Source organism: Ranitomeya variabilis, chromosome 2 (genome assembly GCF_051348905.1).
Source record: "Ranitomeya variabilis isolate aRanVar5 chromosome 2, aRanVar5.hap1, whole genome shotgun sequence".
NCBI lineage: Eukaryota > Metazoa > Chordata > Amphibia > Anura > Dendrobatidae > Ranitomeya > Ranitomeya variabilis.
The window spans coordinates 454,585,306-454,599,073 of NC_135233.1; the positions used below are offsets into that span (position 1 = coordinate 454,585,306).

The 13,768-nt window shown below is 39.6% G+C and overlaps 1 protein-coding gene across 1 annotated transcript in view; it reads right to left on the reverse strand.

The window, feature by feature from the left end:
• LOC143806613 (uncharacterized) overlaps positions 1 to 13,768 on the reverse strand; it is a 97,542-nt gene that overhangs the window by 12,585 nt on the left and 71,189 nt on the right. The window contains 6 exon segments of the mRNA XM_077287353.1: positions 1,183 to 4,868; positions 4,871 to 6,558; positions 8,974 to 9,226; positions 9,313 to 9,372; positions 10,933 to 11,072; positions 13,257 to 13,435. Of these exon segments, the coding sequence (XP_077143468.1) occupies positions 1,183 to 4,868; positions 4,871 to 6,558; positions 8,974 to 9,226; positions 9,313 to 9,372; positions 10,933 to 11,072; positions 13,257 to 13,435 (6,006 nt within the window).

Consider the following 13,768-nt stretch of genomic DNA (forward strand, 5'->3'; position numbering starts at 1 on the left):
GTATAAATGATAGGCATCCTTAGGGCTCATTCACACCTCCGTTTTTTTTCGTACGAGTGCTACCCGTGGTTCTCACACATAGCACTCATACCTATGATATTCTATGGGGTTGTGCACACGGCTGATTTTTTTTTTTTTGCGACTGAGCGGTCTGCAGAAAATATCAGAAACATGTCCAATTTGGATCTGAGCGTTGGATCAAAATCAACAATGCAAGTTTACGAGTCCTTGAAAAAATCAGAACGCATTCGGATGGCATCCAAGTGCTGTCCAAATTGTAAAGGACTGTCAGGAAGCAGAATGGGGAGAGACATTTTTTTTTCTCTCCACTTCTGCCAGTAACTGGATCCTTCACCAGGTTTTATAATACAAGCTGCAAATTAGATAGATCTTTTAGACCTGATGAGGCTGGTGAATTTACTTTAAAAAATGAATGTCTGTATAATTGTTTTTTTTTTTTTCGTTTTTTTTAATTTTCCCATGATATTAAAATGAGTCCATTTCTATCAAAATTTTCAACAAAGATTACACAGCGGTTCTGACATGGATTTTTCAACACAAATATTCCAGCCTCACCTGGTCTAAAAGATAAATATATAAAAGGATGTAGTTTGCATTGTGAAATATGGTGACAGATCAGCTTTAAAGGCTTTGTCTCATTTCATTCTTCAGGAGTGCGCCGCTCCCCTGCCTCCTGACTTCCTACTTGCCAAGGGGCGGTGTACTCCTGATTGATTGACAGTTCAGACTGTGCCCTCTCCGATGCTGGAAGCAGAGCCGTATAGCAGGAGCCCAGTGCCAATGGAATTACATCTTTATGGCTATTATGTCGATTCCTTATTTTAAAGTGGAAGACATCTTAGTTTAGATATTTCTGGCACTATTGTAAGAAAAGACAACAAAACATAGAATGAAATGACATTAAAGTGTTGACCATGAATTTGAGCTAAAATGTATTTTGATGATGACTTTTCCACCATTTTTAAGTGTTTTTCTTCTCTTCTCCTGCTCTAGGTGATAACTGCAGAGTGCCATCACAGGTACGTGTATTGCTCAGTGCTTCGTTGAATTTCATCCTCCCCATAGAACATCACTCTCCCTCCTTCTTCGGAGGAGCTCAGAATTAACAACAACAACCCATGCAGTGTCTCCTCCTCTTCTCGGTCACAGACTGTCACCTACCTCCCCTACTTGCCCTGCGCTCTGGCTCAGTCTCTTCTTTTCTTTGCTCCACTGTTGTCCAAGGGTTTGAGGAGGTGATATGGGAAGTGCGCACTCTGACAACAGGTGAGTTTTGCTTTCCTCAGCCCCTCGTGAACTATTATCTATAGAATAGGTCTCACTGGGGGCAAAAGTAGGGTGAAACTCCTGGTTTAAAGATTCTATATCTTTTCTAGAAAGTTCATTATTGTCCTCTACCACATTCTCGATGTCTTGACCTCCCAGGTCTACCTGTTTCTGACCTTCCACTTTTATTTCCTGTGGGAAGTCACATTCCTGCAAGGTTTTTGCATGGTTCTGTATAAAATCTTTAGAAGATGATGAAATTTCTACCACCTTCTCAGTTCTAAAATGATGGGTCTCTTGTGATACGGGTTCCTTAAAGGCTTCTCGTGATACATCGTCATTGAATGTCCTATCTTCTGATGTAGCTGTACTCCCTTGTACTTTTTCGGTTTTCTCTAAATCCTTAATATCTAATTCGACATTACCTGATCTAAGTGAGGACGTTTGTTCATCAACCTCAAAACCAACCTGTTCCACAGATATTTTATTTTTGGCATTGGTTATTTCCAGTACTTTGTGTTGCATCACGGCTGAAGTGTCTTGAACACTTGTTGATTCTTCTTCCTTTTTGCCTTCAGTAGACACTTCCTCTAGGACAGTTCCTTCTTCTCCCTTCATATCTAATGGCAGTTCAGAAGTCTTAATTATGTTCTCATTGGTCTTCGTTGTCGCTTCCTCATTTACTTTCTTTTCTGCTTCGAGTTCTTTAAAAGATGAGTTCTGCACAGATATTATTCCTTGTTCTACCGTGTTCGCAGTATTTATCCTGCTTTCTATAGTAGTTTTTTTAATCTGTTCTTCTAAGCTATTCTCAGTATCCTGTAGCTTTCCATCATGTGTCACCACAAATACACTGTCATCTATCCCATCTCTTACCTCTATATTTCCATCTTTACTTTCCTGCTGCACACATTTCTGCTCATCACTGTTGTTTTCAATGCCTCTGTCATTTTCCCCAGCTTCATGGAGGTTGTGTTTTCCAAGCAAACATTGTTCCATTTCTTTTTCTACCGTATAGTTTTCATCCATTGCCAATCCACTATTAGCTGTCTCCTTAGGTAGCTCCTCATTTGCCCAGAACCATGTTTCTTCAGCTTCATCGTCTTGGCTCGGTGTACTTTCAATTATGACTGGTTCCACTTTTAGGCTCCCATCTATGGAAAAGCCAGTTTTTAAATCTTCCTGATCATCTATCTCTTTTGCTTTGTCTTCTAATGTCTTTATTTTTTGGATACCTGTATTACGACCCTCGTATTTTTGATTCATGTGGTTCACATTAGTTGCTGCTTCCACCACTAGTCTAATATCTGTCCTAAAGCATGGCTCTTTCTCTTGATCTAATTCTTGCATAACTAAACCTGTTTTCTCAATCTCAGGTGTCCCAAGATCCACCACTTCCATATTCAGGCTTCCATCTATCAAAGAGCAAGTATTTAAATCTTCTCGATCAGGTACCTCTATTAATCCATTGGCTTCCTCAATTAATCTTTCTGATGTAAGGATACCTTTATTATAAATCTTATCTTTTATATCCATACTCTCCTTATTTGATGGAGCTTCCACTGCCAAACTAGTATTTTCCCAAAGACATGAATCATCAATATTCTTATCCAGTACTTGCTCAGCTATGTCTGTTTTCTCAATTATGGTTGCCCCAAGGTAGACCTCTTCTATATTTAGATTCCGATCTACCAAAAGGCAAGTATTTAAATCTTCTTGGCCATGTACTTCTTTTGATGTATCCATTTTTTCTTCCAATTTCTCTATTCCCCAAATGCTTGTAGTAGGAACCTCATCTTTTCTATCCACGGTCTCCTCATTTGTCAATGCTAAAAACTCCAGCCTATCATTTGGCTGAAGACACAAATATTCCTGCTTCTCTTGAGCTACAACTTCCTCCGAAAAATCTGTTTTTCCAATCTCGGTTGTCCCCAGGTATATTTCTTCTACATTTAGACTCTCATCTATCAAAAGACAAGTACTCAAATTTTCTTGATCAGGGAGCTCATTTGATGTATCCGTTTCATCTTCTAATTTCTCTATTCCCCAAATACTTGTATTTTGAACATCATCTTTTTGGACCATTCTCTCGTTTGATGCTTTCAAATCTTGGCTATTGTTTGTCCAAAGAAATGAATCCTTCTCTTTCTCACGATCAAATACTTGTTTAACTATGTCTGTTGGCTCATTCTTGGTTGTCCCAAGGTATACCTCCTCCACATTTAGACTTCCATCTATCAAAAGGTAAGTATTTAAATCTTCTTGATATGCAACATCTTTTGATCCACTTGCTTCCTCTTCAGTGTTATAAAACTCATTGCCTTGATTCACAGCCTTCACTTCTGTTGCTTCTTCTACATCTGACCTAATCTTTGTCCAAGACCATGGATCTTTCTTCTTCTTTTCATCCAACACTTTCTCAACACTGTCCATTTTCTCAATCTTCACTGCCCTGAGATTTAAATCTTCTTCGTTAACTTTTATATCTGTCTCTTTACCAGTTCTATCTCCATGTAGACTACTGCTTGTCAAACAATATTTCTCCAACAAATTATCATGACCTTCTGTCTCTGTATATCCTTCTCCCTCTCTGGGAAGATTAATTATTTCTATATCCAAGCTATCTTCTTGACTTATTGACTTTCTGGCACTGGATGCTTCTTCCTCTAACCATCCACATGACTGAATATACAACTCTTTCCTGCTTATTAGATTTACTGCTTCTTCAGATCTACTGATGTTCTCAAGTAGAAGCTGATTTTCCTTTTTATCATTAAGTGTTTCCTCTTCAAGTCTCTCATTGGTCAACATATGTGTTTCTCTAACTTTATTTTGATCATTTGCTGATCTTATTTCCAAAGTATCATCTGGATACTGATGTTTCTCAGACATCAGAATTTCTTCTGATGGATTTCGAATTTGTTCACATGTAATTCTGTCAACATTAAGTTCTTGGGCTATTTCCATTTCACTAACTTTATTTTCCCCTAAAATAAAGTCCCCTTGAATACGTACTTCTTCCAGATCTAGTTTCTTAGCTTTGACTGCCATTTCAGGTGACTCCAATATTATCACATACTGTGATTTAGTGATCAAATCTTTTTCCTTCTCTTGTGGTCCACTTTCTACCACATCTATAGTGAACTTCTCTGCTGCCTTTTTATCAAATGTTTGTATACCCTCAGACTCAACCACAATTTCATATTCAGCCCTATGCATCGTGTCCTCTGTTTTATCTGCGCCATCCTGATTGTCCCTACCTATTTCCCTTTGTGTACACTGTATTAAGCAATGTGTAATATAACTGCCCGGTCCTATTTCTCCTGTTGTCACTGTCATGTCCTGCAGAGCTTTGTCTTTATCAGTCACTTGATACAGTCTCTCATCTAGTTGTGTTATTTTTTCCTCCACCCTTTCAGGTTCACTCACTCTATTTTCACTTCTGTTCGTAGACTCTTTGATCCGTGTCTCCTTCTCAATGTCCATGGTAGTCACAGCCCCATTTTGCCTTTTCTCATTATTTTCTTGGACTTGGTCCTTATTGTATTTTTGCACTGGCATGTTACGCATTGTTTTCTCTGCTAGAGTAACTGCTGTTGTGTGCTCAGTTGGTCACCTAAAGTATCTTGCGTATGCTTAGTTTCATTTACAGTACCTTGCGTATTCTCTGTCTCACCTAAAGTATCTTGCGTATGCTTAGTCTTATCTAAAGTATATAGCGTATGCTTAGTCTCATCTACAGTACCTTGCGTATGCTCTGTCTCACCTAAAGTATCTTGCACATGCTCCATCTCACTTAAAGTATCTGGCATATGCTTAGTCTCATCTAGAGTATCTTGCGTATGCTCTATCCCACCTAAAGTATCTTGCACATGCTCCATCTCACCTAAAGTATCTGGCGTATGCTTAGTCTCATCTAGAGTATCTTGCGTATGCTCCGTCTCACCGAAAGTATCTTGCGTATGTTTAGTTTCAACTAAAGTATCTTGCTTATGCTTAGTCTCATCTAAAGTATCTTGTGAACGCTCAGCCTCACCTAAAGTATCTTGCGTATGCTCAACCTCACCTAAACAATTTTGCGTATGCTCAATCTCAGAAACTAGAAGTGAAACGACTTCTTTTTCAAACTCGCTACCATCTATTCTCTCCTGATTGTCTTGTAAATTTTCTAAAATAGTGTTATTCATATTACTGTCTTTTTGTACATCTGTGTCACCCTCTCTTGTGTCTTGCAGACTTGTATGCACAGTACAGAATGTGTCTTCCGGTACTGTGTCTTTAACGTACATCGTACCCTTCAGTATCTCTCCTATCGACAGTATGCTTTCAGGTTCACTGACTATCACTTCTCTTTCTTTTACAGTTTCATGTATTTTTTCCAAAACCTCAGCCTTAGTTTCTTGCTCTCTGTGGACTATGGCCTCTGGGGAGTCACTAATTTTCCTTTCATCCTTTGTTGTCTGTAATACAAACTGGTTTTCTAGATTTCCCTCCCTTTCTTCTCCTTCCTGTATATTTATCTCCTCTCCACCCTCCCTCTCCACCAATCTATGTTCCCTTAGATCTCCTCGTCCTTGGTCATCATTACTGCTTCCCTGAACTTTGTTGTATGTCTCATCTTGCACATTTTCTAGCATCTGATTTATGTTACTATCTGAACTTGGAAAGTTCTCAGCTCCAGCACTTGCTGGTTGTGTTAGTGCGCCTCGGTCTACTACTGTCACAAGATCTTCTCTATCAGCGTTTTGTGCATTTGCTTTCGGGGACTTCTGCCCATCACCTATTGCTTTTGCGCTGACCCCTGACGGCGTTGTCATTCTTACATCCTTTTCTGCAGACCTGACTTTAATCTCTAGAATCTCGGATGTTTTATCTGGGGTCATTTCTGCATAAAGTATTTTTTCGGGAAAAGTTACATCTTGGCTAACAGATGTTCTTTGTGGCACATAAGAAAACGGAGCAGGTTCTGGAGCTATTTCTACCGGTTTGTTTGCGACTTGTTCTCTCTCCACTTTTGCTCTCTTTGGGATACTTGGCATTGGAGGTATCTTGACCTCTGTGTCATCTCCTGTGACTATTACTGTGTGACCTCTTTTCTTTATTGCTGCTTCCCCAGGAAGGACTGAAGGCTCTGACACCATCTCTTCCAAGCTCTCCCTAGTCTCCCTACACCCATCCCTAGGGGCTGACTCTGGCTGTTCCATGGCTCTGTCGCTGAGAAGCGGCTTATTGTCAGGGGTGACTTCTCGGATCTTCCATACCTCGTTGAGCCTAAGGAAACAGATATAAAAAAAAAGGAAATGCAGGGAATAAGCAGTGAAGTGTTTAAAATGTATAAAAGTATGTATTAAATATTTATTTTCCTATATCATTATTAGCTTTTCTGTATTTCTAATAATATTTAACAATATGTCACTTTTTAAGAAATACCCAGATACATGACTGCAATAAAATCCATTACATTACCTTTTGTTTTACCCAAGAAAAGCAAGTCAAGTATAAGGGTATGTGCACACGTTGCGGATTTCTTGCAGAAATTTCCTGAAGAAAACCGGAAATTTTCTGCAAGAAATCCGCATTTTTTTTTTTGCGGTTTTTTTTCCGTTTTTTTTTTTCGCGTTTTTTTAGCATTCTGCAAGCGTAATTAGCTTGCAGAATGCTAAAGTTTTCCAAGCGATCTGTAGCATCGCTTGGAAAACTGACTGACAGGTTGGTCACACTTGTCAAACATAGCGTTTGACAAGTGTGACCAACTTTTTACTATAGATGCTGCTTTTGCAGCATCTATAGTAAAAGATAGAACGTTTAAAAATAATAAAAAAAATAAAAAAATGCTTATACTCACCCAGACATCTCATCAGCGGCGTCCGTTCCTCTTCCTATAGCTGGTCTGTGCGCACAGGACCTTCCGTGACGTCACGGTCACGTGAGCGGTCACATGACCGCTCACGACCAATCACAGGACAGTGACGTCATCGGCAGGTCTTTCGCCGCACACCAGCTACAGGAACCGAAGCGGCAGCATGCAGTGGAGGCGGGAAGACATCGAGGGTGAGTATATCACTATTTTTTATTTTAATTCTTATTTTTTTACCAATTATATGGTGCCCAGTCCGTGGAGGAGAGTCTCCTCTCCTCCACCCTGGGTACCAACCGCACATAATCTGCTTACTTCCCGCATGGTGTGCACAGCCCCGTGCGGGAAGTAAGCAGATCAATGGACTCCTAGGTGTGCGGAATCCCTGCAATTCCGCATTTTTAATGAACATGTTGCTTTTTTTTCCGCTATGCGATTTTTTCGCGGAAAAAATCGCAACATTTGCACAAAAAATGCGGAATACACTTAAAATAATAGGAGGCATATGTAAGCGTTTTTTTCACGTTTTTATCACGTTTTTATAGCGAAAAAACGCGAAAAAAACGCGAAAAATACTTAACGTGTGCACATGGCCTAAAGTGTTTTCCAGAACCTCGATATTGATTTCTGATCAACTGATTGAAGGGGTCCCAGTGCTCAATGATTACTATGTACAGTGCCACTTATTTCATAGTGGCTGTTGTTGGTATTGCAGCTACTTGCTGCTCATTCCCATTCAAGTGAATGGAATTGAGCTGCAATACCAAGAATGACCACTGCAAAATGGATAGCGCTATGTCTATACTGCATATATACACTATATATATATATACACTGTATACTGCACTTATGAAAATCAAAGCTTGGGGGTAGTGTAGAGTCCACTAAGGTATATTTGTGCACCAGATTAAAAAGCTAGGGTGTAGAGTAATCCATGAAGAATAGTAATTGCAAAGAGATTCTTCATATGCTTTTTCATGCAACCTTTGAGCTACCTGGAGGTATAATAGTTCATCCATAGATTTCATACGAGGCAGATAGAGATCGGTAAAAATCAAATTTGTTACGAATTTACCAAATTATTTTGAATTTGCCAGAATCCAAAATTTTCAGGATTAAATTCTCACTAACTCAGCAATATAATGGAGAAAAATATCAATGTTGCTGAATTCTTGTAAGGTCCATGAAGTAGTTAAAATGTAAAAAAAAATACACATGATCCTCACCTGACTCCTTACATCACCTCTGCCACCTCCATATCTCCTCGGTCCTCCACAATGGTCACTTCAGTTCTTCCAATACTGAGGTCTACGCGATCAAATGGGGGCAATACACGTTGCTCCCTACTTGACCATGTTGGCCTCAGGCTCAGCGATGGAAAAACTGAAGAGACCTATGCGAAGGACCGGTGGCAGAGGTGACAGCCTAGGACAAGTGAGTATTTTTCTCTGTTTATTACTCTTTGGAACCTGGAGAGACTTCAGAGCATCATAAACACCTTTTCTCGACAATTGGGGCTCTTTCGATTAGGACCAACTCAAATCTGCTGAATTTGAATGCAGCCTAAATCAAATTTTGGGAATTTTTCTTATCTATACAAACAGAGTTTATTCTTACGTATTTTGTAAAAAAAACTGGCAGTAATAAAAAAAAAATTGCTATTGGATGCCATATTCATAAGTTGGTTGGCCACACAACAGCCCCAGTTAGTAAAAATAACCGGGTATTCCCATCATAGCCATTCATGGTAGAGATGGAACACCTGTCGATATTTGGCATCTCAAGGTGGTAGAGATTACAGAACTGAATGGTTGTTACATCTTACTGACCTCTGGTCTTGGCTTGGGACTGCAGTCATCCTTGCCTCTGATTCCAGAGATCTTCTAGACAAGCGCTTGGCCCTTTCATTGCTATGGTGGCTATGTTTGTCATCAGTTAAAAGTTTAGCGCTTTCTTTCTTGGCTGTAGGGAGAGAAGTCTTATCAGATTTCACTTTCTTATTTATCCTTGGATAAAATGGTGGCACAGGAGGAGGACTAGTAAGAGAAGGCTTGGAAGTATCACGGAGAGAAGGAGTTTTCTCTGAAAGAAGGAAAAGGCAAAAGACAGAAAGTGAGAGAAAAGTTAGGAATGAGATGTAGAAGTAAACTAGATCCAAGGAGACCTACTTGTAGAAAGAGACGTTTCATCGTCTTCCTCAGCAAGAGTACTGAGCTCCCGCAACGGCTCTATAAAAATTCACAGACAATTAGTTGCGTAAAACACAACACATGAGGAGAAGATTGTAGGCTACAAGAAAACAAGGTTTACCTGACAAGTAGTCAGACAAAATGTTTTTAAGATAACCTGAAGTAGAAAGTAAGGAGAGAAAGAGTATAACAAAGAGTGGAGAAAAAGAAGGAAAACACAATGGAGCCATTATGAGTAGAGCTGCTGTGAATCCGGTCCATGGCCAGGTCAGTCATTTGTGAACACTGGACGGGAGACCTGAGAACTTCCACCACTTCTTTTGATTAACCAGACCAATGCAACGTCTTGTAGAGTTAGATAATCAAAAAAGAAGCCATCGATGGCCAAGGGAAACAAGCGGTTCTCAGGCCTTCCCATCCAGCAGTCACAGATTATGATGGATGGGATCCGGTGAATCGATTCGAATCAAGTCTAATAATAACTAATGTAAAGCCAAATAACGATATAAATAACGACACCGCACACCATGAGAATGTCTGAGATTATAAATATATATATATATATATATATATATATATATATATTTATTTAATATACATATAAATACCTCACTAAATTTTAGAATATTCTGTGTCATTTATCTGTAACGCTATGTCCTTCCCATGGTGGAGATCACTACAAATGTGATATCTGAGTATCGGGCCGTTACAGGAAACACATCAATGTGATAACTGATAAAATTTAAAAAAAAACAAAATTCTAACTCTGCGACTTCCAGACCCGTTGTGGGTCTCTTGATCGAACGCAACAGCCTCATGGGCCACTATGGAAATCGTGGTCAATACATGGACTGTAAACTGTGTGAAGCCAGCATAAGCCACCAATCTGAAAAGGCTGCGTAATCACTTTAATCCGAAATAGTTTTGTAATGTTGTGTACAGATGAAGGTGTCTAACGAAGGTTATATGTGTGAGATAAAACCTAGAGGAGGTACAATCTCATCCAAATCCTGGTGGCCATATCTCAGGAATGGAGGGGAGTAGGAAAAAAGGAAAAACAATGTTGGATTCAGGAGAACAGCAGCATTTTCACCGGTTAAAAAATTTACATATTTATAGCAAGTGACTGGTCCATTTTAAGGTATGCCTCTGAGCTAAAAACACCAATCTCATCAGGACCAGTAAACCGTGGTGTATTTTTGGGGCCTACTGGCTCTCCCCCAAGAAAGATGTTCGGGGAAAGATGGATTAAGCATTAGGAACTTCAAGATGCCCAATGGGTGTGTCAGTGGTAGGTCTCCTCTAACTTCTGATATCAATGTGCATGTGCTACATGTCTATGTTAGAATTGGGAGAAAGGCCATCTAGTGTTTAAAGCCAACCGAATACATCTACTAACATATTAAAGGGATTGTTCTCTTTCAGAAAAGATGGGACAAAGCTACTGGTTTGGGCTTTAGCGTCCCAAAGTGGACATCTCTAAATGTAGGGTCGATGTATCGCATTCTTTTCCAGTTAAAAATGTAATTTCTGGAAAATAAAGTTTCAGGAAAACATGGACGAGAGAGAAAAACAAAGTGATCTGAATCCAAATGTCACCTCGAGGCGCTGAACCCACAGAACTGCGATTCTGTCTTTGCAATTTGTCCTCCTCTTCCTCGTCATTGAAGTCATCAAGGTCTGCGATGTCTGATGGTTTCAGACTCAAGAGACTGGCAATACTCTGCATGTCATCGTCCCTGGGGTGCAGCCAAAAAGACAATTACTCCATGACGGAATATTACTTGTTAAATGGTGGCTGAATGTTAAGTAAGGCCACAAGTCGACATTCACTGTCTATAGAACGGCACCTCCTGATTATTCCACGGATTATTCTACGGGCCCGGTCAGTGTTATTACTGCAGTAATATAGAGGCTACTGTCTGCACCACATCCTCTGTTACCTTTATTTTCTGCATGCACTGGTAATAAAATATTCATAAAAGATCATTATATAAAATAAAGCTTTGTGTTCAATGGACGTGAGGAAATCCCTATTGTATCGTTACTTTTTTATTGTATTGTTTTAACGCCGTTTGCTTCTAGTTCATATATGTATACTGTATATATTACACTTATTAAAGTATCTCCAATACATACTGTAAGATGTACTGTGAACAGTAGTATTGTTACGGTACTAGAATAAATCTCCTGTGCAGAAGGAAAAAATGAAAGCAATAATGTATATGTATGTGTATACTGTATATATACAGTATACACATACATATTGTACATACACAGTATCTCATATGTGCTAGATTATATAACATCCTACACTTTATGGCATGCTGCTGATGTATTATTTTTTCTGGGAGATGCAATTTTGGGACACAAGCTAAAAATACTTTTTCCTATTTTGATTTCACAGTTTTAAGGGAATCTATCAGCAGTTTTTTTCTACCTCACCAGAGAGCAGCATAATGTAGGCAAAGAGACCCTGATTCCAGAATGATATCACTTAGATTGCTAGGTGCAGCAGTTCCGATACAATCAGAGTTTTTAGATTTAGCAATGTAGCAGAGCTGAAAAGCTGACACCACCCACACATGGCTCTGTATGTACACTGTCTATTTACAGTAGCCTTCAAAATATTATAATGGCCCCCACATAGCCTTCCAAATATTATAATAGCCCCACATAGTCCTCCATATAGTATAGTGCACTTCACATAATCCTCCATATAGTATAATGCACTCCCCATAATCCTCAATATAGTATAATGCACTCTTTGTAGTCCTCCATATAGTATAATGCACACCCATAGTTCTCCATATAATATAATGTACCCCATAGTCATCCATACAACATAATGTACTCCCCATAGTCATCCATATAATATAATGCACATTCCATAGTGCTCCATATATTACAATGCACTCCTTATAGTTCTCCATATAGTATAATGCACCCTCATAGTCCTCCATGTAGTATAATGCACCTCAATAGTCCTCCATATAGTTTAATGCATTCCCCATAGTCCTCTATATAGCATAATGCACTCCAAAGTCTTCCATATAGTGTAACGCACCCCATTGTCCCCCATATAGTATAATACACTCCCCATAGTCCTCCATCTAGTATAATACATTCTACAGTCCCCCATATAGGATAATGCACTCCCCATAGTCCTTCATATAGTATAATGCACTCTCCATAGTCCTCCATATAGAATAGTGCACTCCCCATAGTCCTCCATATAGAATAATGTACTCCCCATAGTCCTACATATAGTATAATGCACCTCATAGTGCTCCATACAGTTTTATGGCCACCACAATGTACTCACTGATTTAAAAAATAAAAATAACAATACTCACCTCTCCTCTTTCTTCCCCCCGCTGCCCCGGTCTCTGTAACGAGCGTTCTGAGGCACCGCACATATCAGCACAGCGGGCACCATATAGTGATGCCATCACATCCACTGCACTGAGATGTCAGTTGCTGAGGAAGAATGATGGAGGAGAGAGCGTCAGCTCACGCTCCTTCCTTCATCACTACTTTCAACTGTATCAGCATCCAGGATACCGAAACAGTTGAACGTGCAATGATGGGCGGGAGGCCCTGTGCCAGTACTAGCACCGGGCCCCATAACAGTGGCGTGACCCGCTGCCATTGGCGGTATGCCACTGCTGATAGATTCCCTCTAACTGGGACAATTTCAATACAAAAAATCTGAGTTTAGGGCTCCACAGTGTCACACCATTGCGGTAGCTTCTTAGCATTACAATCATTATCATATTCGCCTTCCTCTCAAGCTGAATTACAACATTATCAGGAAAGGTTATGGTGATTATAGCGATTCTGCAGTGACGCCTTATCCACCATAGTTGAATCAACCCCAGGAAAAAAAGTGCTGATATGTTATAAATGTGCATCTGACTCACGTAGCTTTGCCTTCTCGCAATAAAGTGCAGGTAATACTGACGGTGAGGGCGGCAGACACGACCTTTACAGACCGTGGTGTAAGTGGTAATCTCACTTCTCGAGGAGCAGAATTAATGGCTGCAAATTTACGTAGGTCAATCGGAGCCACGGCCAGGAGCTTTTTGTGTCCTCGAGATTCCTGACGGGAATAGAAAAAAGCATAATTAAAAGAAAAATACCTAGAAAGGTTTGATACAATAACATAACATAATTAATTTATAAGCTATCACTTTAAATTGAGGTTATCTGGCAAGAAAATAATTTAACTTCTAAATGAGGATGGAAAAGTATATTGTCCTGTCCAGTAAGACTTCTGCTTACACCTGCTGAAGAAACACCGAACAACATCAACTTGCTTTTTAAGATTTGTCTCTTATAGGAGTGTCTCTCCCAGTAATATAGGCTGCATGTGAAGTCTATGTGTATACAGAGTACTGCTATTTTTCATTAGTTTATATATCAGCACAGCTTC